This window comes from Caloenas nicobarica, chromosome 18 (assembly GCF_036013445.1).
Source record: "Caloenas nicobarica isolate bCalNic1 chromosome 18, bCalNic1.hap1, whole genome shotgun sequence".
NCBI lineage: Eukaryota > Metazoa > Chordata > Aves > Columbiformes > Columbidae > Caloenas > Caloenas nicobarica.
In genome coordinates this window covers 3,239,636-3,266,960 of record NC_088262.1, presented here as the reverse complement: position 1 = coordinate 3,266,960, position 27,325 = coordinate 3,239,636, and the positions used below count along the sequence as shown (strand labels likewise).

Here is a 27,325-nt window from a genome sequence, read left to right as displayed (position 1 = left end):
TCAGTGTATTTCCTAGTAAATTCTGGTACTTCATCAAAGTAATGATGAAGTTTAAACTCTCACCATGGAAGAATCACACTAGAACCTGGTTTCCCTGGTGGTCGTAGCACTGCTGATCGATTTAGCAGAGAGAAACTAAATTAACTTTTCAGTGATTAAACAGCTGCAAGTAGGGAATTGGAGCAGTGCAGCTATTCATCTGTTCTCCATATTTTTAATGTTTGTGAAAAACAAAATTGCCAGGATGGTACAGTTTCTCCTCCATGATTTTGCTGTAAGGATCTTCAACGGTAATTAAAAAAAAAATAATAAAAATATGAATTTCCAGTGTGAATATTAAAAACACTTAATAATGGGAAAAAATATTTATTAGCTGGTTTTATTGCCCTTAAAATGTCTAATTGCTTTAGGTCAAATTCTATAAACCTAAACCATCTTGTAATTTCATAGTATGGTAATTAAGAAGTAGAAACATTTGGTGTAGACTGAATGAAATAAAGCTGTTTATATCAGTGACAGCACTCGAGTTAAGTATCTAATGTGCATTTTCATTTCTGAAGTGTGAAAATGTTGTTTTACAAAACCATCTTGATGGCAGCATCTTTTGTGCTAAGTTCAAAGCTTCAAGCTCAGGGCACCTCCTTCGATCTATTTATATTTTTCCTGCAAATGGAGTTGCCGAATACGTGACGGTGTGTGTCATCTGTGGCTGAAGTTGGGCTCCAAACTCTGCTTGTCTAATAGGAGCTCAGGAACCCTGCAAGATTACATTGTGTCAGCTGATACCGTATTTCTTTGCTTTAATATCAAGATTGAGAACATTTTTGTGAGTAAAATCCTCAGAGGAAACACGCGTATTTAAAAAGTACCATGTCTATACATTTGCTGTCAAATAATAAATCCTAAACGAATGGGGCAAGCTTTGATTAGTATCTGCATTTGCTATGAAAATATTTTTTATTGTAGTTAAGTATGGTTTCTGGTTTGTAAATAAATGTAGATGCAACATTGCCCTGTATCTAATAGTTTATGCAAACAAATCTCCATTTTTATGGCTGCTGTGCTTTCCTGCATTTACAGCTCATTGACCGTGATGGTCATATTTAAAATCCAAATGTGTTTTATGGTGCTAGGGGTTAATGACCAGTAACTTTAGTATTTCTGGTTACTATTGATTCCTATCCATGAAATAAAAATTCATGAGAACGAGATGCTGGGAACTAGTCCTGGGCCTGTATTTGTCACCTAAGAGCGAGCAATCGTGGCACCCTGACACAAGTTCAAGGGCTTATATTTCCTGTACATCAGAAATGGTACTCGATTATATTGACGTGGATTTATGGAATGCAAGGAGAGCTGCTGTGAATTGCTCGGTGTCGTTATATGCAGGCACTTCCCAAAATTGTGATGGGAGAGCTTGATTCGCATTGCTTTTTCTGTTGATAGAAAGAAAATTATTTAAGTTCTCATTCAACATGTTTATTTGATATTTTTTTTTTCCTTCTGCCAGACACCTCCACCACACGGAGCGTTCACCTCTGGCCCTGCTTGTCATTACTTGTCTTCTCTTGAGTGCTCTGGTTATTTTAGGGAGGTTTCTTTGCTTATGTTCTGGGGCTTTTTTGGAACCATAGCAACCCAGCAAAACTGTTTTGCTTATGTTCTTTCCGTATTCCTTCTTCTACGTGTTGGGTTTGGTTTTCTTGGGTTTTATTTTTGAGTACTTTATCAAGACCAAAAGCCTGTGTGTGACTCTTCCACTCAGAAACATAACTATGTACTTACGTTTTTATACTATTGTACTCATTTAGTGGTACATTTTTGTATGTGGACTTCAAAAGTAACATATACATTTAGAGGTTGAAATAATTACAGAATGAATCTGTTACCCAACTCCTAGGCTATTTTAGATATAACGTATACCTGCATTTCAGTGTCGAGTTTCTCTAGCTATGTAAGACAGCAGAATTCTCCAGACAAAAGTAAGAGACCTCATTGCAACTCAGGAAATTCACTTGAAACCACTTTTATATCTATGGTTTAAAGCACCATTTTTCCGATCGTTACAGGAGTTGTTAAATATGGAGCAAGAACATATCAATTAGCAGGAAGGCATTCAGACTAAAATATCAATAATTAGTTGGTTGGCATTCAGGATTCTGAATTGCTGTTTGAGAATGAATTATATATTGTGCTGTAAATTTTAATTTCAGCCTATTAAGCTATAGAGCAAGAAGAATGAAATAGTCTTTGTGCTGTCTCAGTGGATAACGTGTTTAAATTAGAGTGTATCCCATTCTGAAGCCGCTTACCTTCAGTACATCTGCTAAATCCGCCTGTGCTGAATTGCAGGTTCGGTCTTACAAACTCTGCGGATACACGTGTGGGGAATGTGTTTAATAACGGGTGGTCTTGACGTTGCTGACAGGATAATACAAGATGAAATAGTTGTAAGTGAGGAGCTGGGTCTCTTTAGCTTGGAGGAGACTGAGGAGTGATTAGTTAATGTTTATAAATATGTAAAGGGTGAGTGTCAGGAGGATGGAGCCAGGCTCTTCTCGGGGACAACCGATGGTAGGACAAGGGGCAATGGGTGCAAACTGGAACACAAGAGGTTCCACTTAAAGATGAAAAGAAACTTCTTCATGGTGAGGGTGCCAGAGCCTGGCCCAGGCTGCCCAGGGAGGTTGTGGAGTCTCCTTCTCTGCAGACATTCCAACCCGCCTGGACACCTTCTGTGTAACCTCATCTGGGTGTTCCTGCTCCGGCGGGGGATTGGGCTGGATGAGCTTGCGAGGTCCCTTCCGATCCCTGACATTCTGGGATTCTGTGACCAAGAGTGACTAAACATAGAAAACTGGTGGTGTTAGGGGGAAGGTTACATTTCGGTGCCCCCCAGCGCTTGCTTTGCGATCGCTATAAACACGGATCTCTTCACTAAGACAAACTCTGGTTCCTCCTTCCGCAGCTCCGCCCAAGACGGTCAAGCCCCCCGAGGAACACCTGAAGGCCGAAAACATCCCGCTCTCCAACTCCTTCAACTACAACGTGCTCCAACACCTCGGCCAGTTCCCTCCTCTCATGCCCAACAAGCAGCTGGCCGAGTCCGGCGGCGGCGGCCCGCCGAGCGCCACCAAACCCGCCATGTCCTACGCCAGCGCCCTGCGGGCCCCGCCAAAGCCCAAACCGCCCCCCGAGCAGGCGAAAAAGAACAGCGACCCTTTGTCTTTGTTTCAGGAACTTAGCCTAGGTAGTTCATCAGGTAGCAACGGCTTTTACTCCTATTTTAAATAACCAGATTATTTTTTTTAGAGAGAATTTAATTTTTATTTGTGTCGGTAGGTCTAAGATAGTTGGGGCTTCACCTGTAGTTGCAAATATTCCCTTTGTTTATATTAGTAAATATATCCTCACTTAATTGCTTTGCTGCTAGACTCGCAACTAATCTTTTTTTTTTTTTTAATTATATTCCATTATTTTGCATTTTTTTGATGTGGGTCAGTTTTTTGGAAGCTTTTCTGTAGGAAAACACACACACTTTATTTTTTAATTTGTGTAATGTTAATGATATGTTGCATTAAACTAGCAGCTGCGAGTTTATCTGTACAACTTCTAAAAAAGCAAAAAAAAAAAAAGAAAAAAGAAAAAAGTAGAAAAAAAAAGTTTGTCTAAATTGTATTTAAGAAGATTGTAAGTAGCATTTACATTTATTCAATAACATTAGCATACTATGCTGGGTTTCTGTACCAGAAATGGCCAGTTAATGTAAAAATGTATGTTATTTCTGCTTAAATTCATTTAAATTTTTTTTTTTAATAAAGGTGCAGCATCTTCTAAATACTTTCAGTTTTATCAGCTTTTCTGTGAAGGGATGCTGCATTCTCAGACTTTTATAGTTTTAGATTCTGTATGATGTGGTATTGTATTTTCCATCCACTGTAGGGTAAAGTAAAGGCATTCTTTGCAGACACCTATGCCATTGTTTGGAAACATTCAGATAAAAAGTATTGGTATACTTTAAAATAAGCAATTAAAAAAAAGGAAAAAAAAAAAAAAAGAAAAAAAACCCGACAAAACACAACAAAAAACCCCAAAAAACCTCTACATTTTATTTTTGGACAAGCTAGTAATATAAGCTTGTTTGAAAAGTTAATTTGATAGGTTTTTTAAATGAATCATGAAGCTGAAAATAAATTTTTAGGTATGTTGGTGCTTAGTAGATTTAATAACTATTTTAAAAAAATGCGTGAATTTAGTAAAATACTTTTTTGTTTGTTTAATTTTTTTCCACTATGCATGTGTAAATGTTTGTAATCTGGCTTTTTCCTCCCCCCCTTTTCTCCAGTGGTATAAAGAATTGTGCCGCTTTTTTTTTTTTTTTTTTTTTTCTCTCCGGTAAAACTTTTGGTACATTATTTGATGTTTACATTAAAATGTGACATTATACAAGGAAATTCAGATATTTTGCTAACTGTTTTGTTTGAGGAACATCATTAAAGAAGAGATTTAATGTTTGTCAAAACTGTATCCAAATTAATCTAAATCTTTCGGGGATAAGAATGGTTACCAGGTTATTTATGAGTTGTGCTAAGTTCTCCACAAACCTGGCCTTTTAGGAATACAAACTAAAAAAAAAAAAAAAAAGGAATATTTAAAAATTAAAGAAACAACTGTGGATGAAAACTCAGAAGATAAACTTTGTCCATAAAGATTTCTGTTCACACTTGTACAGCTGGGGAGATGGAGAGGGGTGTTTGTATTGTTTCTCCATGAAGAAATCGCTTTAAATCTGGGAAATATTTTACAGGGACTGAGCTGGGGGTATTTACAGTTTTCCTCCGCTTATTACATACAAGAATTAAAATTTTAGAGCTGCGTGGGGGTGATTTCAGATTTTTACAGCTGTCCATGGGACACCGCACTAATGAGCAGTGGCTGCTGCTGTATTCAATCAGATTTTTTGCTCTGGTTACAATCAGGTTTTTTCTTTTTTTTGCATTTGACTTCATGTTTTAAGGCGTCTTTAGATAAAAGGGTTGATTTAAACTCATTACACTGCAGCAGTTTGCATATAAATTTTTTATTTTAAACCTTTGCTGGTTGATGATTCAGAAACTTATCTCAAAAACTTTTTCCGTCTTTTTGCTGTAAAGGAAAGCACACATAACTCGTTAATTTATTTCTTAGTGTCTATACCAAACAAAAGCCTCTGGGGGAGGGGAAAGCCCCTGCCGAGTTACGCCGAGTGCTTCGGCATATGGCGTCAAATCAAGAGGACCCACAAACAAGCAGAGGCCAAATTCTGCAACCTCGAATCGAGCAAAACTGCTGTTAGATGGGTTTTCTTCCGAGCTGACGGTTGCAGAATTAGGGCCGTGGGAGACTCATTTGCAAGGGCCGGGCGTGCGCTCGGCGGAAGTTCTCCGGGTTTTTTGGCGGCGGTGGAGCTGTGCCGGTTTTCCTGGCTGAGCGCCCGTCTTCTCCGAGATGAGGGATCTGTGCCTGCCCGTCCTCGTCGTTCTCGACGGGCTGCGCGGGACGGACACGCACAGGTAGGGCTCAAATGCACCTCGCCCGGTCGGCGCTGGAATTTCAGGGGTTTCAAAATCACTTGTTTATACAGAGCAGTCTTTTGATTCTGTTCACCATATTGGAATATTAAACTAATAAAAAATCACTTGTTAATTTACCGCGATCTGTCAATTGGTTAAGGGGGAGATGGTCGCATCTCGCCACATTTCATGCTGGTTTTTTTACACTGGCGTTTTATCGACGCTGAAGAAATTATGGATAAATGAGCATTTTCCCTCTGACTTACCATTCCAATTCTATAACTGTATGAAAAGCCCTGCTGGTTTTCATTACAAATTTTCCCAAGTGCTCTGGCCCAGGAGTTTGAGGATGGTGTGGCAGAGATCTTCTGACTACCAGCTTTGGAAAGGTTTAGCATGAATCAGTTGCGTTTCTTAGAGTTATTTTTCTTCTGAAAGATTATTTGTTTTGAAATGCTTCGTCTAGCCATTATATGTTGCGTATATAGCCCTGAGTGGGATCTCTGGTATTTAGAGCAAATTATCTACTGTTTATTGAAGTCGTCGCTGTTTAAAAAACCCCAAAACTCTATTGTAAACTCTTCTAGGGCTTTAATCGAACTCTTATTAAAATTAAATTAAGCCTTGCAGATGGCTCCGGGGAGCACAGGCTCAGGCTGCACTGTGAATACGGAGCTGTTGCAATTACAGTGAAAATTCAAAATTACGAGTTTTAGATTCTTGGTTTGTGTAAATTGTCTCCAGTCAGAGGAGATGAATGGAGGCTTGGGCAGATACACCAACAGAATCTGGGGCTCCTTTTTAATAGCTAAAATGTCACGCTTAAAATTACCATTAGTGCCAAAATCCCATGCTTCTTGTCCAGGAATAAACCCCCACTGTTGTCTGTGGAAAATTTAAATGACAAGGTCATCTAGACCGAAATTTAGAAAGCTTGTATTTAATATCAAGACTAAGTCCTGGTTTTATTCTCTTTAATTCCAGTTTTTCAGGAGAAAAATCTGGATGTTTCTTGGGAGGTTGTCAGTGTGGTGTTGAGAACCAGTAAAGAATTGAGTGAACAAAGTTTTAAAAAATTATTTGAACTCTTAAAAAACTAAACTCTTTTTAAAAAATGTTTGCATTTCAAATAGAGCTTCTGCCCTTTCAGAAGCTCCTCGCTGAGTGCAGCTGGTACCTTTCCCTGTGCATTTGTGAAGGCTGAATTCTTCTAAAACTCTGAGCTTTAAACTTGGCCTTACTAAGTCAGAACAAGAAAGCGGAGGAGACGCCGCTGGCTCCCGTGAGCGCAGAGGTGACTCGGAGGTGGATCCTGACATAACGTTTGGACCTTGTGACAATATCTAGTTCTTTTCTGTGGTGTCCTGGGTGGACTGGGTGACGGTGGGGGATACGAACGTGCTGGTCCCCAGCTGGTCCTCGGGCAGAGCTGTCCTGGAACGTCCCTGTGTCCCTCCTGCGGTTCTCTGGAAGTTTTCACCCCGTCTGGTTTGCTCCATTGTGTGGGGCTGGGGCTTTATTGATCCTCAGCGGTACCCGAAAGCTTCTGTCGACTTCACGAACCCTGTGAGTACCGTTCCCTACTTTGATTAATTAATGTTTTGTTCCCAGATTTGTCAAGTTCAGCTGGTTTTTTTTTTGCAGAGATCATGCTCCGTAAGCAATTATTTTGCTATGTATACAATATCGCTGCTATAAGTAGCACTGAGAGCGGTTTGACCACTCTACATTTTCTTTTTAGAGTGAACTCAAGCATATCAGAATCTGCACGTTGCCAGAGCAGTAAGCTCATGATGCTTCATGCTCTGCCCATATCATCATTCAACTCATTTCATCTGTTAGTGTAAGTTTCTAGTTTTTCTAGAAAAACTGCAGACAAAAATTCTCAGATCTCCTGGACCTTCTGGAATTAATTTCCACAACTGTCAAGAGTAGGGAGAGAAAAAAGAGGTGATGGCCACAAGGAAGGAACAGATTGGAAAGGGATCGGTGGAAAAAAAAAAAAAAAGTAGTAATTAAGTAAGTTCACCTGTGCCTTTATAAACTACGTGTCAGTTTGGTCAAACACCAGAGTATTGTGCACATGTTGGCACTTTTGTGGCACGGACTAAAGGAAAAGCAGGGTTTGATACTGAGATTTCTGACCGTCCCTTTCCCTGGGGGGGTGCACCCATCTCTGCACCCTCACACGGTATAAACCCAGGTGAGCTCTTAGTCCCAGCCTGGCTGGGCCTGGGTCGTTGCTGCTGCGGTGCCTCTTTGCACATAAGCTGTTCTGAGAGCTCAGCTCGCTGCTTGCTAAACACGCAGTTTTGTTCTTCAGGGTTGTTAGTCTGGCACCTTTTCTGCACATTCAATTCACACAACACAGCATTAAAAATGAGGGAAGCAGATTCTCTCCACGCCTTGTGCCTAACGGCAGATCTTACATAAACAAAAATATTCACGTCTCCTGTTGCATTGACGCTGCGATTTAGCGCTTGGGCTGCGCAGACTTCAGCAAGCGAGATCTTGCGGTATCGCGTGTGATGCTCCGGGGCGTTTTGCCCTTTCCCGGTGCCTGTTTCCCTCTTGGGCCGTCTCCCAAACCCGGGTGCGCTCCTGGGGCTTGCGCAGCCACATCCCCAGTTTGCTCTGTTGACTCCTGCCATAAAGGGTATTTCTTTCGCATTTTCTTGCTACGTTCTTGAAGTTTTGGTGACCGTTCCCTGCTATTTGCTCAGCTGAGAGAATGAAAACTGAAACTGGTTCCCATTCTCCCCCTCAACGTGATATTATTTTTCCTTTATGAAGGCCAATTACTTTTATTAACTCTCTCTGAACACATTATGGGCTCCCTGGCAGAGAGATTTAGACATGGCAGCACAAACCTGCTGTAAGAGCAGTGCCTTTCCCACTGTGAATACCAATGACCAATTTAACAGACGGGTCCCTCGTCAGCATTTCTTAATGTCTGGAAGAAGAAAACGAAGTCACCGTCATGCTTCTCAGTCTTGCAGGGGCCATAGGAAGTGGTGAATGATGAAGAAGTTGCATGTAAAGGATCTCCCTAGAAACTAACCTCTGTTTTTGCGAACAATGAAAATGCAAATTAAGGATGTCAGCTCTGTACCCAAAAATAAGATTTCTAAACCACTTAGCATTTCACAGTGGTTCAGTGACAACTTGAAGACTTGCGGTTGTCTCCGGTGATGAGATGGGCAGAGCTCCCCAGCTCACACTCAGATCTCGGCACTGATGAGCGCCTTATCCCCCAGCTTTATAATATGTGTGTTATTTGTAGTGCTTTTCAACTTCAAAGAGCTTGAAAAATATTAATGCAACTTCACTAAAGGCTTCTGTTCTCGCTGCCACTTCACTGATGGGACATGGAGACGCGTCTGGGTCTGGCTGGGGGCTGCGGGGCTCGGTGCCCCTCGCGCCCGCGCGGAACCGCTGGCGGATTTGCTGACGAGTTTCAACGTGCCATGATTTCAGATCTCTTCATAATGGTCAGAAACCTTCCGTTCTGAATTCTGTTTGAATTACGGACAGGTAAGCGCAAAGGGAAGGACACTGCGTTTTCCATTTCTCCTTTTAAAATTATTGGGTTAAAAGACCGCAACTTAAAGACAATACTTTCTCCTACTTGGTGCGGGGGAAACGCTGAGCGCTACCTCAGGCAGATGTTTCCTGGGGGATGCATCACCAGCCGTGCACTTCTGTAGTATTTTCGGGGCTGACTCTCCTGAGTGTTTCAGTCTAAGTCCTTTGCTTCTTAGCAGCTACCTTGAAGGATTTTTCCTGAAGTGTAGTTTCAGATAGAGATGCAGTGAGCAAAGCACGGTGCTCTTAAAAAACCCGTTCACGAGGAACAAATGAGAGCTCCACACAGTAAATACCATCCAGAATCGCACTGTCATTCTGGACCTAGCAGGGTTTGATGGGCCAAGTGATTCATCCATCAAAATAATTTTCCAGAAAATCATGCTTTTTATTAAAGGAAAATATCACTCTTAACATTCAGCACTTCTCTGCTTTGCCATCAAAGCCTAAGCAGAACAAAACCTACACCTTGGGGTTTTTTTGTGTGTAATTCAAAGGAACGATCCAACAGGGAGTAAATTTGTAGGAGGAATTTTTCTCACAATGCGAGGCAAAATTTGTTGTGGGTCTTTATTTCTTTGTTTCTTTTGGGGGCTTCCTCCCTCCCCCCTCCCCCCAATTTAAGTTTCATAGAATAGCACGAGGATCTCCAGCTTATTCCAGAGTGGTGAGCAAACCCTTTGTAGGGGGGTAGAGGAGCACGGCATGAACAGGGAGATGGACTCACTGTCTCTCTCTGGCCGAGTGAGGTGTACAAGGCCATTATCCCTCACAGATCTACACCCAGCGACAGCAAACATCTCCCCAAGAAAGTTGTCTTCTCTGTGGCACGAGCTGGCTGACACACAGAGTTTCCGCCAGCTGCATCAGCACCGGGCATCCCCGAACTGGCACGGGGCAGGGCCGTTCACCCACGCCCCGCGGGTGCTGAATGCTCTGCTTTCTTAAATTAAAAAAAAAAAAAAGAAAAAAGAAACAAAGCTTATAATGACAATTGAACACGTCTTGGTTCAGTAATGACTTAGTTAGTGGAGTACTCATTGTACAGTGAGATCCAGACATTTTAAAAAATACAAATGTTTTCGGAACACTCTGTGGGTTGTTTCCTGGGTGCTGGGAACGTCAGTGCTCCGGTTCGGCATCCATGCAGGTCTCCCAGGGGTTCTGGGGGAAGCGAGGCAGCGCGATCAGCAGCAGGACGATGCCGCAGATGAAGAGCAGCACAAAGGAGGCGCAGGCACAGGCGAAGGACCAGGAGTAACTGTACTCGATCCAAACCGTCTCCTCGCTGTCGATCATCCTCTTCACGGATTGTCTCATCACCTCAACGGAGATGATGATGCAGAGACCTGGAGGAAGAGAGGAGCAGTGGGTTGAATAACCAGCTGTCAATTTTTCAGCCTTGATTAACCACCTCATCTGCCTTTTTGCACACGGGAATTGCAGCGAGATTCGCAGGTGAGTCGTCGGCTTCGATGTTTGAAGGAACCGACGCTCACAACTGCTGAGAGCTCTGCTGTAACCCAGGCCACCCAAGGCAGACGGTGACTTACCGTGGTCTTTTAGGCAGGTTTGGATGGGAAACTCAAAGTAGCGGAGGAATAATTGCATTCCCTAGGGAGCTTTTCCAAAGGTTGAGTAAGATTTTTTTACTGAGGTGACAATTTGTACCTCTGCCTTTCAGTCGTTGCGGCACGTCAAAGTATTACTAAAAAATGAAGTCTTCGTGTTTTTGGGAGACAGTTGGGTATTTTGGGCCTGGATCAGCTGTTTCTTTGGTTTGAGTCGTAATAAATGATACAGAATAGCGCATACCCAGGGTTTAGATGGGCTGGCACTGAATATGCTAGAAATGCCCCTTTTAAAGGTGGCTGGAGAAAATACAGACAAGCTGCTGGTAACATTTGCTGAGCAAAGCTCTTCAGCTGGAGCGCCACACGGGACCGGAAATCTGAGCGTGGCTGCGAAGAAAACGCCACTTCCAGGGCATTTTTTGAAGTGTCCCCATCCTCCTGGGATCGACCGAAGTTTCTCTACGTTGTTTTACGCCCTGAGTGCGAGTATGTGAGCGTTGCGTCTCCTACCTGCGAAGGTGTAGAACATGGACGCTGGCTTCAGCAGATAGTCCTTCTTCTTCCTGAAGGAGAAGAGGACGCAGATTGTTCCGATGATCGCGAAGCCAACGCTGAAGATGGCAATGGCCGCAGCTGAAATGCTGTATTCTGCCAAAGCAAAACAAAAAAATGCAAATGATGCAAATTCTGGGCATGCTGGTGTGACTTTGCAGTAGGTCACTCTGGGAAATAAGTGCCTTCCTGCTTCTGTGGAGAGGTGGCCCTGGCGAAGTGAACATTTCCCTCAAATAAAAGCAGGGGCAAGTATTGGCCGTGGATCTTTGGAACACAAAGGGTATAAAAACAGAGCAGGAGGGGGAAACACGTCCCGGACACTCACTGACAGAGCAAATGGCACTTTATTGGGAGGATCAAGCTCAGGGCTGGAGCCGTTTTGCTGCATAGATGTTGGTGCCGAAGCCTTACTGGGCTCCGCGCTCTCATTTCTTCCATCCCTCTGCTCTCACAGTAAATAGCTCTATACTATTTTTATTCCAGATCTGTGTCGCAGAGCCCTGGCAAGGCCCCATGTGTGGTGCCGATGTTGTACCGACGTTTTAGCTGTGTGCTCCGAGCAGGCAGGAGGCCAGAGGTGAAGCGTTTGCACAGCATCTTTCTTTTTTTTCAACTTTAAGACAACGATTTCCAGCCCTGTGAAAACCCGGCTTCTTCAGGGCATAGGACTAAACCCTGCACAAAATGTCTTGCTTCTTGCTGAGACGTGCGCTGGACACCTCCCCAGCCGAAGCACACTCCAGTGCCTGAGTTGAGGGGGAGAATTGCTAATTGAATAATTCAGGCCTTCATTTACATATTGCATTCCTTTTCAGATTAGTTTAATATTTAACGCATGTAGCCATGCGTGAACATCACAGTGCCTGATGATGTTTGCCTTTCAAGACATGGGAAAAAAATATCTCCCAGGCAAAATCATGAAGAATTTTTTTTGCCTGTTACTAATTACCTCCCATCCAAATGGAGCTATTTCTGCGAGAGGGAACAGCAGAGCGCTCTTCGTTCTCATTGCTTTTCATACCGCTCTTTTATTATAATTTCCTTCATGTTTCTCTTCACTATGTGCTGGAACTAACTGCCTGAAAGAGTTTGTTTTAATGTAAAATATTTTGCTGGGGCTTAAGCTTTTTCTTTCACTTCAAAGAAAAGAAGTTCCTCCTGGTTGTTTTCAGAAATGGCATTGGGTGTGGTTTTGAGATCAGTCAGATAGCTGGATCTGATGGTATTTAAGTGAGCAAAAGCAGGTAGCTCAGGTATATGCTCTTCTATCCACTTAAAATTCCCGGTTTTTCCTGCCTTAGGAAACTGCTTTTTTATAGAACCTGTCTGCCGGGTTTTCCACCGTTATGATTTCCACTGGAAGCAAAGCAGATTGTTTAATATGTGTAACGTAATCCTCAGCTCATTTACTCCACAGTAAAATATGCTGAGTGGCAAACCAGAAAGGATTTCGCCTTTAATGAGAGGGCGAGAAAGAGACGAGCACGTTAAATGAGTGTTCTAAATATTTGGCTTTACCAGGGACTTATCTGAAATGTGAAATTTGCCTCTGAAAGGCTGTTTTCCAAATCCATGCTCTATAAACATGACGTGTGTGTGTCTTTGTAGGACCTCTGGTCTTTCCTTCCATCGATCGCTCTGTTTGTTACGTGACTTTCATATAAAATCAATATGAAGCATAAAATTCCTAGTGGTCTTCAAAGAGTCTCTGTGCTTCTTTCCGGGGCCAAGACTCTGCTTGGGGTGTGATTTATTCATTTAGGTTCTATTAATGTCTTCTTCCTTCGATGGCAAAGGCTCGGAGTGTCACGGATAGTATCAATGTTGTAAAGTCATTTTTATGCTGAAAAGACCTTTTGCAGTTTGCATATGTATTGACATAATTATATATTTGTGGGACAATGTTGAGTAAAATCACACTTACAATTGTGGTCATATATAGAAATAATTCTTCCCAGAAAGCTGGAATGTGACCTAGTTCAGAGCATTTTTCCCAGATAACGGTATCTGACAGGAATTCCTCTACTGCTTCCAGTGGAACGGGGGTTAAACTCTCATTTTGGGACAGCTTTAACTTAGATCTTGTGCACACCCCAGGTCATACAACATTACAACGATATTTTTGGGCATCATTCCTACCTTTCTGGGTGGTTACTTCAAATATCTCCGAGCTCTCTCCTGGAGTGAAGTGCTTGAAGTAGGAGCAGTTGCGCTCTGAAAGAGAGAAGGAAATTTAATCTCGTGCACTTGGAAACCTCTGATAAAACGTAGTAAAACTGAATTTGCTTTTTATTGATGTGTCAAACTTGCAGTGTTTTGAAGGTTCCTGGACCTTGTCGATACCAAGAAACTGGAGACGGATCTGTTTTATTGAGAAGCAGATGAATGGCATGTGCGTGCCCGGCCACCGGTCCAGCGTGGACAAGACTGGACCTCCTCTGATACCTTCCGTGGGCTGCTCCATCCGAGAGCTTCGCACACTGATTGCTCATCTACTTAAAATAAGAATCGCAGATAATTTTTCTCATTCTGTCTTTTACCCCAACAGAGACACTGAGGGATTTTTTTTTTTTTTTTTTTTTGCTGTCAGACCAAAAAGACAAAAACTTTATCTGACCCTGCAAATGGTCGCCCAGGGAAGGGAAGAGTGACCAAAGCCATGAGCCGGGGCAAAGAGGCTCTTGTGCAACCCGGCTTTGCCGAAACTCGCTCCCATCCGAGCGGCTGACCAAGTTAATTGGATGCGATAGCAGAGTTGGCGGGAACTTTATGAAGCTCCTCTATCTGGACTTCACCTGAGCACGCCGACAGGTGCGTGGGGTATTTCGAGAGGGGTTGTTAAGTGAACAAGGATCAAGACTGTGGGGCAGGGGGATAGTGGGAGGAGGGGAGCTGGTCACCAAGTCTCTCAATGGCCATGGTTTTGTTTTCTACTCAGCCTGGTGAGGGTCAGTAGCGAGGAGAGGTCGGGAGATGCACCGGCCCTTCAGCTCCGGCGGCCCGGTGCGACGGGGAGGGGGCTGGTGGGGACCTGCTGGCTCGAAGCTTTGGCCGCAGCAGGGTTGGGATGGAGGGTGTTCTCGCTATTTATAACTGATTTAATTGAAGGTTCGAAGGGGCGCGGAGCTGGGAGAACAGTTGCTCACCAGGAATTTGGCTGGAAGGGCGCAATCGCGGAGACGCACTGAGCAGCGCCAGCTCTGATTGCACTATTCTGCTGAGCCGGGCTGGACGCTCAGCACCTGCCCAGCACCCCCCTGCACCCCAACTCGGACTCCCGTCAGAGTGGGAAATCACGCCAAGATTGCACAAAATGCAGGCGCCGCCTGCGGCGAGGGGCTTGGTCAACACCAGCATCTCTTGTCCCTTAGATAGCGGAGCGAGCACGCGTTTCCAGGAGATGCTGCGAGAGCCTGGCAGGACTCTGTGGTCCTCTCCAGCGTCCCGGCCAGGACGTGCTGCCCCAGGGCAGGTCGTGGGGTGAAGCCTGAGCCGGGTCCTGTGTGCGGGACCATGGGGGGCTTCTGCCTGGGGACACTTCCTGGTTTTTGGTGGTCATTTACGGCATCGATTTCTAGCAGCAAGAAGATACCGGTGTACTGTATGTCACCTGTTGGTTCTCATGTTTCTTGTTAGCTTTTTTTTTTTTTTTTCTGTCATGTAAATGGCAGATTTTGGAGTTACTGATTCAAGGAGGATTTATTTTCTCTCTCCCAGGAGATAGGCAGCTGCAAAGCAGCTTTTTTTGAGCCTGTTAGTGGAAGATTCTTTCGAGACACTCTTATCTAGTTAATTTTACAAGCTGACTTTTATTTCATCTGCAGCTTCTCCTTGCTGGAGACCAGGTTAATGCTCAGCTCCGGCATCTCCCGACCTGTTCTTTATTATTGCTGCAAACAACTGGAGGGAACATATTTGAACTCAGACCTCTATGACTCAAATTGCAAATTTTGAGCCCCAGAGCGGAGGTTCTCTGTCTCTGCCAGCAACTGAGAGGCGGCAGAGGCTGAGTGTCCAGTTTGGGGATCCTTTGGCTCCTGTGCTAAAGGGCAGGGAAATGGGATGAAACTGGGACGCTTTATCTTGGATTGTTTGGTTTGGATTTTAATGAATTCCCTAAGGCGTGCTGACTGTACAGAGCACAAGGTGAAGCCATCCAGACATGGTGCGATGGGGGGCACAGCACAGTTTTGTGTCCATCGCAGGTGAACCAAACTAGCCCTGTCCCTCCAGTCCGTGAAGTCTCCGCAGATGGGGACCATGCAAAACCTTCTTTAAGAGCCGGACCTGTCTGCAGGAAAAGGAGCTGCCCTTGTGGCTTGTAGCAGAGCTCTGCCAAGGTACGATAAATGGGGCTATCACAGAAGTTGGTTAACTCTAGGGGAGGTGTTTTTGGAAAATGCATTTATTGTGGGGAAAAATAGCTAGATTGTTATTGGTGAAATGATGTATCGTTTTGAGTTTAAAGATGCTTCGGTGCTCTGCTGAGCTGGGAATATCTGTTTCAACAAGGGTCCCTGTTATTCCAGAGAACTGAGGCACCTCAATGCCTCTCCAGTGCCACCATGAATAAGAGAAAAGCCCATTTGTGTCACAGTACATTTACATAATGGATAGGATTTAAAATGGATTTTATAATGGATGAAAATTGTGTGGCAACCTCTGTTTGTCTCCACCCCTAACTGCATTATTTCTGCCACGAGGTCACCTCAGTGTGCTGATGGGAACAGCCCAGGGTCTCTGTGGTCATTAAGGCCAACATGAACTTTGGGGGTATAACACGTGGTTTATCACACAGTGTCGTCCCCCTTCCAGATCACTCACCCTTACGGCCCTCCTGGCCTCTCCCCTTCAGATCCACCATTCCTGGGTGCAGCCGTGGGATGCAGCAGAATTGCAAAGCCACGGAACTATGGTTGAACCTCGGGGGGTCTGCAATATGGACACTTCATGGGGGAGGACAGGGCAGAGAGGCTGTGAGACGTTGGGGAACGCAGACTTTGAGGTGGCAACTGTCACCCATAAGCATTGGAGTGACAGGCTGGGGCCCACCTTGCTCTTGAACTTCAGACGGGCACCAGCATGGGTTGGTTTTGAGGCAGGCTGGATGGTCAGGAAAACCTGGACCAATGATACTTCTAATCTGAGGTTTTTGCTTGTGTTATGTTTGGGAGATGGGACGTGCTGCTGCGATTGGAGGTGTTGATGTGAGGGCTGAGTGGTGGATGGGGCCAGACCTTGGGCTCTCACCTGGCCAACGAGGTCTTGGACACACACTGAGCTTTAGAGGTGGTGTCTCCAGATAGTTTAATTTCATAGCAGTCTTGCAAAGTGAGTCTCTTGCACACCAGCCCTGCTGACAACCCACGTGCTCAAGCACTTTTCCTCTCCAGCTGCCTGAGCTCGGTTCCCGTGTTTGCAAGGACCAATTTAACGCGCACACAGGCTGCAGAGCACCCCGGCTGTTGCCCAGCCTGCACCCGAGCACATTTGCATGGGACTTACTGGCAGCAGAGGTGAAATCGGTTTACAACCAGTAGTAAACTGACCCGGTGCCCACTGACCACAGTTAAAAATGTCTCAGTATTAATCTGAATTTGCCTGGTTTTAACTGCCATCTCCTCGATCTTTTTATTTCTTACAGCAGGGTGCCGAGCCCTTTCCAATTTGTCAACATCCTCGGAAGAGCGCTGTAAAATTTTAAAACTCCGCCTAAATCACAGCCCTGCTTTGTGGACTGAGAGCCAAGTCATCCTCCCCATTTTGTGCTGTGCTGAGCAAAAAACCTTTTAAATGATGTTAATCGTGCCATCCATTTCCTCCTCAGGGAGTGGCTGGTAAATGGTTATTGATGCAGTGATAAATTCTTACATTTCTTTCCCAGTCCGGGCAGTAGTGTCTGGTTATATCTTAAGATTTTCAGGAAAACCAGCGCGCACATCTGCTCTTTCAGCGCTCGTTTGTTCATTCACATTTTCTCGAGTGCTGCAGGTTTTGCAGCCCCGGTGTTTCCCCGCCGACATCTCTTCCCAGAAGCGTGAAATCCATCTAACGCGAGCCGTGCGGACGCAGCATCGTTGAGCAGCCTGAATCCACGGGGGCTGCGCTCCCCCGCTGCCCCCCTCACTGCGCTCCTGGCGCGAGTAAAATGGGGATTAAAATATTTATACTATAACCGAGGTGCGAATTTCGCCCTTTGAAAACCTCGGGTGCTGATTACGCCGCAGGATGTCATCCAAATTCCCAAATATCTTTAAAACCCGGTGGCTCAGCCCCTCCATCACCGCCCGGCTGTTCGCTGTGCCCGGCAGAACGGCAGCGCTGGGACGTGATTCAACACCCCTGCAAGCACATGCTGATGTCTATCAAAGACAGTAGCTGCTTTCGCGCTGTCCTGCCTGCGAATCTGCTTTTTGCAGACAGCTGGATATTTATGAGTTTTATATTTACCCCGCGGTTGTGCAATTTTGGTGTTTATCCACCAATTTCGTTTGTTTTCCCTTTTGTGGGAGTTTTCCTCCACATGCGAGGAAAGGCATACAGTGAAGAATATATTTCTAGGCACGTAAGTACCTTTGCGAGAGACATTAAGCATATGGATGACACACTCCCAAATTTGGTTAGAGGCAGATTCGAATGCTTTGGCTGAGCTCCTCTCTTCAGAACATGTAATTTGGCCAAAGAGATAAAGAATTGCAGTAATACAGGGAATATACAGTAAGCTCAAGCAGTAGGAGTTTTCACAGGAAATTTTCAAATACGTGTTAACATATATATCTCATTTTAAGCAGTGAGTCCAGCATGAAGGCAATCTTGTTATTTCTGCTCTGGAAAACATCCAGTGCCCTGTGAGGCTTCTAAAAAAGCAGCGTAGCTCGGTCACGGAGGGAATGTATTAGTGCACGCGGTGCGAATGTTGCTGACTTCGCAATCAGCAGAACCCGAATGAGCTCCTTGCACCCTGGGAACGGAGCGGTTTTCTGGGAACGCGGCCGTGCCCGCTGCCCCACCGCTCTCCCCATGGATCGCGCTGGAGGAACCCACCGAGAAGCCTCAGTAAGTCGTTGAGAAATTGCTTCAAACTCAGTTTTTGACCTTTTTTTTTTTTTTTTTTGCAAAACATACTGCAGGACCCTCTTCCTCCCTGCCCCGAGGGACGGTTGTTTAAATAGCTCAGAGATAACCCAATACTAGCCGTGAACAGGCTGTTCCTTCGTGGCTATATGCATCTGGAAGTCCTAAAGATCCAGCTACATATGGTGGACCCATAAATCCTCTTTCTTGCCCACTGCTGTCAGTGTGCCTGGGCGCTGCGGGACCATTGGTCGATGTCAGCCAAATTTCCACCATCCCAGTTTCCCCCTGGGATTTCCACCACGTTCAGTTCTCCTCCCCTTCTCCCTGCCACTGTCACGGTTGCACAGGAGACTCAAATATGGTCACAAACAGCCGTGCAAGGGAACACAGCGCACACGTACGGCGAGAGGGACGAACACGAGGTGTGTCTGCAGACCAATATGAAAGCAGCCCCATGCCAAATTAATTGCTGCGGGAACACAGACCCTATTTTCCTTCTGCCGTGTCCTGCAACCTCCCAAGCAAAGCCTGGCATGACCGCCTGCTGCCTTCTCCCATGCATTGGTGGGTGCTCACGTACCTCCTGGCAGGCTTATCGGCCCGCAGCCCTTCTCTTTGGCACCTTGCTCTTGTATAAAAATCCGCTTTGTACAGAGTCGCCATAGCCCGAAATGAGCCGCTTCGCAGGTGGCGTTATATTTCTCCACTTTGGGGCTCAGCACAGCCCAGTGGTCCGTCACCACGGCCGCAAACAGGAGCGAGACGCCAACCAGGATCACGGAGAACGTCAGCCGGACCTTCAGGGGTTTGTTCTCGTCCATCCCGCTCCAGACCGCTGCTCCCGGCGGAGAACCGTGGGTGATTCGTGAGGTCTCCCCAAATCCTGGCGCATCTGAACGTTTGCAAATGTCAGCCCCGCGCTGCCCGCGGAGAGCGGGGCGGCCGCCGGCAGCTGCTGGGCTGTGTCAGCCGGCGCGGCTGGGAGCTATTAATGCACATAACGAGGGGAGCACCCGGCAGAGCTCAGCTTTCCAGCCCGTCCCAACGGGATTGTTTTGGATTCCCACGAGCCGAGCGGGTGGGCGCTCGCTCAGAGCTGCTGCAGCCGCCGTTCAGCGGCTGTAATCTCTTGACTTGCAGCATGCCCAGAAATAGGCATTAACAGGATGATTAACTTTTCAGCCAGGCAATAACAACATCTCTGTTTATAATGCTGTCGGGCCTGAGTTGAGTCTTATTCTAAATAGTTTAATAGCCCCGGAGCCCACAGGCTGCACGCCCATGCCTTTAGCTCGTGGCAGCCTCTGCAAGTTCAGAGCTGGACGTCCCTCCAGAACCGAGCACTGTGGCTTAAAGAAAGTAGCAAAAGAAGCAAACTTATTTATTTTCTCATTTATTTGTATTATAATTATTTTTTAACTAACCCCGAGTATTCTGAGTAGTCTTTTTTTCTCTAATGCGAAACCTCTCAAGGGCTTCCTTGCTTTCCCATCATCCAGGTTTTCCTTGATGGGTCTGATAACTCCAGCAGCCACCTGGCACATCCTTTCCCTCTTTTCAGAAATTACTTCTGTTGCCCTGAACCCAGATTGCCAGGGCTGGGCCAACCTCTCTCCTTCCCTTTGATATTTCAGCTGACTGTAAAGCCGATTTGATGATAATGTCAATGCAGAGGCCACTAAGGAGGTGACATTACGATTGCGATGTCAAACTGAGGAGGGTGACAGTACCTGAATGTCAAAAGAATGGTGAAAAAAATGCCAGTGGAAAGCTGCAAATATCATGTTATCGTGTCAAGATAATGTCAAAGCTACTTCAGTCCTGTTTTATGAACACCTCAATTTGGTGTCAAAATAGAGATACAGAGCTGTCAGCTCAAATTAATGAGGACAATCTGAAACAAGGAGTTCAGGTGAAAGGGGAGCATGGGAAAGGGAGAGAAACTAAAGAATAAGTTAAAAAAATATTGATCCAAATCAACTGTAATTGAAATATGAGTTTAAAAGGTTCACATTACTCTGCTTGATGTGTGACAGGGCTGGCGTAGGCACCTCTGGGGATCAGGGTGACACGTCTGGGCCCGGTACAGCATCTGGTTCTGCTGGGGAGGTGGGAGCTGGAGGGGGAATGGAGGTACGTGGTGCGAAATGGGAGGGGAACGGGAGCGGGGAGGGCACCGGGGACGTCGGGCAAGGCAGGGACCTCATCCTCCAGGAATGGTTCCTGCAGTCTGTCAGCTGGCAAGTATTCACATCTAAAAATCAATATCACATGAAATATAAACAGACTATTAACGAGGACCTGTTGGGAAGCAGGGAGGGTTGTAATTAGTTGCACTTTAGCAGCAGTGAGTGAGAGACACAATCATGTTTCTCTGCTGGAGAAAATGCTCAAGGAGGTGTCTCAAGAGCAGCTATTGCATTATTTTTTCCCTAGCAGAGGTGTGGGCTTGGCTCTACTCCCCAGAACTTCTTCTGTATTTCTTCCAGACCAGCCAAAGTATTTACCACAACCAGATTAATCAAATCCAGTGGTTCCGTTCTTGCAGAATGATGTTCTGCAGAAGACCCTTCCCAGGTGAGAATAACCCGGACTGGAGGAGATAAGCTTTCAGATCAAATGAGTTTTCAGCAAACAGATTTCTTCAAATGGAAGTTCCTCTGAGCTCCTGAGCCTGCATGGCCCCAGTTCGGTGACACCACCGTAGTCGTGGTTGGGTCGGCACAGCTGATACCCGGGACTGTCACCAATGGCACCCTCCAAAAGCTCCCCAGTCCTGGGGCTGAAATCCTGCCGTCACTGTAGGGAAGAGCAAAATGTGTGGTTGGTTTGGTTGGTTGGTTTTTAATTTATTTTTTTGAATAGACTCCCATGGGTGTGAAGAAGGAGATATGGTCCCACATTGCTGGATGCAGCCCCGGCACCTTCACGGCAGCGGCTGCTGCCCGTCCCCGCTGCCCGTCCTCCGCGCCGGATCCGCAGCTTCGTTCTCCCAAAATACCGCCTGCCGTGCCGGGGGTGCCGTGCCGGTAAGTGATCCCTTTCGCTCTGGTGAAGCACGGTGGTGGCTGTAAGACGAGCTGCTTTGCAGACAGGTGCACGGCACTCCTCATTCCCTTTTATTTTCGGCACCTCCCATGTTTGTTAGTTTTCTCATTCCCAGGAAATGCCGCATCCTCCTCGCTGGACTCTTTTTTTCTGCTTTCTGAAGACTTCACGACCGTGTCTTTGCTTCCCCCTCAAACAGCATCACTTTTTGATCCATCCCTGTTCACAGCAGGGCAACCACAGCTCTTGGGGTCACTGTTTACCCACGGACTTGCTCAGCCACGTGAGAAGAGTCTTTATTTATTTTAGTTCAAGGGAACCAGCTTTGGGCTTGAGCTTTAAATGGCTTCACTACTGTGTGCCGGAGGCATTTGAAAAGACGAATCCCTTGCCTCCCTCCAGACGTGCCATAGATCACACGTATGGGGAGAGGCAGCAGACAGAGACGTGCAGGCGGTCTTCATCTTTAAAGACAATCTGGAGGCTTAGGAGCTGGGAAAGTAAAGTTAAAAGAGGTATTTGAGGAAGAAATATTGTCTCTGATGCAGGGACAGTTTGGGATGTCTGGGAGCGAGAGGCTGCTGAACTCCCGACCCGTGCTCGGTGCTGCTGGTACCACTGGGATTTTATGGTGGTGATCAGAGCAAAGAATTCATGGGGCGTCAGCACGTGGGGTTGAGCTTTCAGGCAAAATGGACAAGAGCTGGGAGAGGAGGATGCTCGGAAGGGGGTTCACATGAAACCTCAAACGGTGGAAGACAAGCACAAGGTCGGGGCTGGGACTTCACAAGACACGGGCTCATTTGAGTGGATGGTGACTTGCAGGGCCCCTGGCCACTAAACCAGTCTCAACTCAGGCACCCAAACCAGACTGAGCCTCATATAGGCCACGTTTAAGCTGAAAACTAGAAGTTTTTGCTTTGTTTCCTGCCCAAATGCCTGGAAATGTGAAGATAGCTTCTCTTGGAGAACTCTTGGTCTATGGGACCACAAGATTTTTTTTTTTTCTCTGATATATTGGCTTCCAGTAACATCCCCAGCCGCAACCGAAATAGGTAGGAACGTGAAAAAATAAACACAGAAATCTCAGGTCAGAGAATCTGGAAGTTAAAAATCTATATATCTTTCTCCACACAAATCTGAATACATTTAAAATGGTTTATTTAAAAAGTAAGGATTAAGTACATTATACATGGTTGTGATTATACCAGTAGAACTGAAGCACAGTGGAAATAACACTTTAGAACTGCAGACAGAAATGTAACCTCAAGGGACATGATATATTAGCCCTTGTGGATATGTGATCCATACAGAAAGAAAAGGAAATATAAAAATAGTCCATTGTTAGATGTACGGGCATATGAAGTGATTTCTTATTTTACTTCTGCTGTGTATGAGAAACTAGGAAGAGAGAGCTGATGCTATACCTGAAACTTTGTTTCTCAGAAAATCAAATCTGAAATAATAGCATTTTTTTAGGTCTGCTGTTGTAGGTTAATACCAAAAGACTGATTATTGTTAATGATACGATGATGATTATTTCTGCAGGCCTTGTTGAGAAATAGGGGCTAATTTGTGTTGGATGCTGTCCAGGGATAACCAGAAAGATGTGGAAGAATGGATTTTGTTTGTTTGTTTGTTTTTTAACCTATCGCTGAGTGGTTTTGAAGTCCTAACACAATCTAATTCTGTTCAGATAATTCGGCCATGGAGCAAGACACTGTTCATGGGCAGGAATGATGCACATTTCTCAGTTTTGTCAGAATCAAATTTTTCCACAGGAAAAAACTGATGTTTGGAGGATTTTTGAAACAGAAATTTTCAAATGAAACCACTTTTTTTTTTTTTTTTTTGCTTTGGTTGAACAAAATACTGCACTGCAATTAGACATAGACCATGAGTTTTAAATCACAGCCCCCATTCTCCCACAGAATGAAACTCCGGTCTCTGTTTTCTCCCTGTGCCTTTGTTCCCTGTCCAGACCCGTATCTCATGAGCATCCCATTAATATAATATTTCCCCGTTCCAGCTGCATTTATTTTTTTTTTGCTGAATGTGGTGTGAAAATACTGCATGTGCCTTTGCAGATCTGACCCAGGCTCTAGAAAAGCCTTAGACTTTGGCTAGATAGGATGGTTGGTTTTAAACATGTTCACTGGAGAATGACGATTAAAAGAACAAAACCAACGCGCAAAGCAAAACCTCACACTGTCAACTTCCAGTTCAATGTACATGAGCTTAGAAAAACAGCCTAAATCTAACTCCTGGTTTTAAAGGGAACGGTTTTATTCTTAATTACAGTAAACGCGGATGAGGACTTATTTCTAACTATTAGTTTATTAACACGGTGGGAAACAAATAGTTCTGGGAAATTGCACTTGAAAAGTACATCAACTATAATTAGATGTAAATTAATTAGCACTTAGTATGACACACTAATGAGACAGAAGGTTTTTTTTTTCATTGCAAACTTCTACTTCTATCATAGCTAATCAAAGTATTTTAATATTACGAAGTCTCAAAAAGTAGGAAATAATTTATTGTTTGAAAGCATAAAGATTCTTGTAAAAAAAACCTTTCATCAAGAACTTTAATAATTTTAGAACTCTTTTATGTTGTCCTAGCCGAAAAGTAGGTAAAAAAGTTTTCTTGTCTGCCTACGTTTAAATTTTGTTTTAAAAAGCTTGTGTAATATCTTTCTCCATAGTGTGTTGACACAGCAAGTAGCACAACATTTTCTACTTTTAAATCATTCCCATCACTTCGTTCTCTTTAGCTCTCAGAGGTTTGAAAAAGGATTCCAGCAGAGTTTTAACCTGAATTGGAAACTCTTGATAAGCAGGGATGAAGGCTCCAACCCATCTCCGCCAAAATAACGATGTCGCTGTGCCAGGCTGAGGGCTGGGCAGAGCTTAACAGCGACTAGGGGAAGACTTTCACTTAATATTGAGAATTGTGTCTTAGTTCTTGCAAGGAGAGAGGCTTAAGTGGGGTTTACTAGGAGGGGCAGAGAGGGTTCAGCTTGCTTTTTGGGATGTTAAGGCAGCTCCTCCGGGATTTCTTGGGAGGACTTGGCTCCACTAGCTGAAAGCCTCGTATCCAAAAGATCACTGACTGTCTGAGGCTGTGGCCATCGCTGGATAAATTAAGACTAAAGAGGTTTTAGCAGTTTGGCTGAGGTCTCCCACCATCGACGACTTAAGCTGTCCAAACAATTTTTTTCTTGTCACCTCTAGTCTTCTGGTAGCAAAGATTTTCTGGGCAAAGATAATGGGTGTGTTCAAAGGAATGTACAGGAATTAGATGCTCCTCTCTCACTGCACCTAATTCATCCAAGGGGAATCGGGCACCTCATTCACGTATGGCTTGGTTGAGTGGTCACTAAAATCAACACGGGTACTATTAAATCAAAATACCTTTGAGTCGGGCCCTCCAGCATTGAGATTCCAAGCCTAAGTGTAAAAATCGAAAGCAGGAATTTAAAAGACAAAAAAAAATTCAGACTTTTTTAGAAACGTACAGAAGCAAAGGGTACAAAGTAGTTCCCCCCTTATGTGATGCATAGAGTTTTCTCTGGGCTCTCTGCACATAAGTAGATTCATCATTACAAAATAAATTAAATTAGGTCGACCATCATTTCCATCCAAAAGCAACTATACCTTGCACCATGCGGCACTTATTCATAATAAAAAGAGTTTAATAAATATCTCATAAACGGTGATTATTTTTGTTCTATTTTAAAAAATACAAAGTTGCCATCCGTTCTGTTAACACTCGGTTCTCATTGCTGCAGGAAGATTTGCTAGTCCGAACGTATTAGCTTCTCGTTTTCTCACGCGCGTTGCGGAGATATCTTGGTTTCCAGTAGCGTTAGTGTTGCACTTGTGAAGCGGTAAGGAAAACAGGAACGGTGGCGTGGGGAACCGCCCCGGCTCAGCTCCGTGTCTCGCTCTGGCTATACATAGTCTATAGGGGCTCCTGACAGACAGCACTCAGCACCTTGCCGGATCAGGCACTAGGGCTAGTCGAAATGAGAATTCAAGTTTTCTAAATGTTAGGCAAGAAATGATATTTGCAAATATGCGCAAGTCCCACCTACTTTAATCCTTCCCTTCCTAAGTGTTTCGAGACGCATCCACCCTCTTGTCCCCAGCCCGCGCTGCCCCGAGGGACGCCTTGCACCCCCAAATGGGAGAACGCCTCACCACCCCATCAGGGAGGCTGTAATGCTCAGTACGCGAGTGCTCTACGGTTTCAGTAGCACAGGTCAGTTTTAGAAAGTGTTGCCTTCAAAAATATTTTCTTTTTTTTTCTTTTTTTCTTTTTTTTTTTTTTTTTGAAAGAGGCAAAGCTTATGCTGTGTCAAAGTGGCTCGCTTGATGAGTAGTTCGTATTCATCCTTGGGCTTGGTTATAAATTATGTTTGCAAGTTTGTATTAAGGGATCTCAGTATTACCAAAAAAAAAAAAGTCATACAACAATTTTTCTGTAATCCTTTAAAACACACTGGTGGCAAGTCCTTTGCAGTTTCTCCAAGACTTTGTACACACTGCAGAAGTGCAGGGACACAAACTGCCTTCATCTCGTGACACCAAGAACTGAAAGAAACAAACTCCGAATAGCTTCAAAAAAAGCTACGAGCGTGTAATATCTTTATGTTGGTCCAGAGGATCTCCACTTGCTATCTCAACACATGCCACAATTAAAGACGTGAGAGGGTATTTTAACATCACTCCTTCTCTTTCACGACAGATCCATTCTGTTTCGATATTTCTTCAGAAAGTGTGAGGAAGGAAGGTACTTCAAACAGGCGTCGTTCTCCTGTTGACCATGTTGACATGGAGTCCTTCCTTAAATTCCTTCTGAAGGAAGTTGTGAACCTGCAGAAAACTGGCTTCTTGGTCTGCGTTGTAGCTGGCCGCCGTCGTGACCTTCAAGGGCTCTCTGGAAAGGGTGTACATGGAAATTTCGTTCATGGGAATGGTGCTTGCTATCTTCATGCCAACCGGAGAAATGTCTCTAGATGGAGAAGGCTCGGTAGATCGAGAGCTGGATCTGGACCTCCGCCTCCTGTACCTGTAACTTGGCATCCTGGCATAAGGAGAACTGGAAGAAGTCTTAAGGAATTCTCTCTTGGTCTTAAACCTCAGCTCTTTGTTCTTCTCAATATAAATGTTCACAGCCAGAACACCTATGGTTTCGGCCACAATAAAAGACAAGGCTCCGAAATAAAAAGACCAGCCATAGTTGTAATGATTCTTTTTGTCCTCATCTCGCTTGTCACTTGGGTCACCTGCATTACTTGATATGTAGACAATGATCCCTATGATATTACTGAGTCCTGGAGAGAGAAAAACATAAATCAGTGGTTATGTGGCTGGGAAGATAAAATTCAAGCCGTGTTACTTTCTGGATCTGGATGGTTCAAAGACTATGAGCAGGAAATTTTATTATGTTTATTTATTCCTTCACTTATCTCAAGATTTCATTTATTCTTGAAAAATGAGGAACAGATCCACATCTGGGTCACATATGCTCACATGGATCCCAAAATATTCAGCAGGATTTGTTCCCATCTCTTCATTGCCACAGTGGGAAAGATGTAGCATATGGGAGCTTGCTAATATCGTTAGTGGGATTCTAACATTCAGAATAATAATAAAAATACATTTTGAGCTCAGGGCTGTGGCTGTTCACCTTGATCAAGATAAGTTCTCTTCCACCTTGCTGAATTTTCATCTAAATGCAGCATGCTTAATCCGAGCTTCAGGGAAAGCTATTAACAATGTGACTGACTCTCTCAGATGTTTCTAGTGTGGAAAACAGGCTCACCTATCAGAGGTGAATTTTTTCTGCCATCATATTAAAGAGAAGAAAAAGGCCCTGGATTTAAGAGATGCCTGATTAATCTAATGTTTAATACATTTTAAATAG

General features: G+C 44.6%; 3 protein-coding genes across 6 annotated transcripts in view; 1 reads left to right on the top strand and 2 right to left on the bottom strand.

Moving 5' to 3' along the window:
* Positions 1 to 4,582, top strand: part of HELZ (helicase with zinc finger) — a 77,592-nt gene extending 73,010 nt beyond the window's left edge. For all 4 annotated transcript variants that reach the window (XM_065647710.1, XM_065647708.1, XM_065647707.1 and 1 more), the window contains one exon: positions 2,969 to 4,582. In XM_065647710.1, coding sequence (XP_065503782.1) covers positions 2,969 to 3,294 — 326 coding nt within the window. In that variant the 3' untranslated portion in view covers positions 3,295 to 4,582. The remainder of the gene's footprint in view (positions 1 to 2,968) is intronic.
* A 4,922-nt stretch (positions 4,583 to 9,504) lies between these two features.
* CACNG1 (calcium voltage-gated channel auxiliary subunit gamma 1) lies at positions 9,505 to 19,350 on the bottom strand. Its single transcript, XM_065647914.1, has 4 exons — positions 18,924 to 19,350; positions 13,406 to 13,480; positions 11,222 to 11,359; positions 9,505 to 10,486 (listed from the first exon to the last, which is right to left on the bottom strand). The coding sequence occupies exons 1-4, from the start codon at positions 19,162 to 19,164 to the stop codon at positions 10,260 to 10,262; spliced, it is 681 nt and encodes a 226-aa protein (XP_065503986.1). The 5' UTR covers positions 19,165 to 19,350; the 3' UTR covers positions 9,505 to 10,259.
* A 6,843-nt stretch (positions 19,351 to 26,193) lies between these two features.
* CACNG4 (calcium voltage-gated channel auxiliary subunit gamma 4) overlaps positions 26,194 to 27,325 on the bottom strand; it is a 38,615-nt gene continuing 37,483 nt past the window's right edge. The window contains exon 4 of the mRNA XM_065648008.1: positions 26,194 to 26,732. Within this exon, the coding sequence (XP_065504080.1) occupies positions 26,194 to 26,732 (539 nt within the window). The remainder of the gene's footprint in view (positions 26,733 to 27,325) is intronic.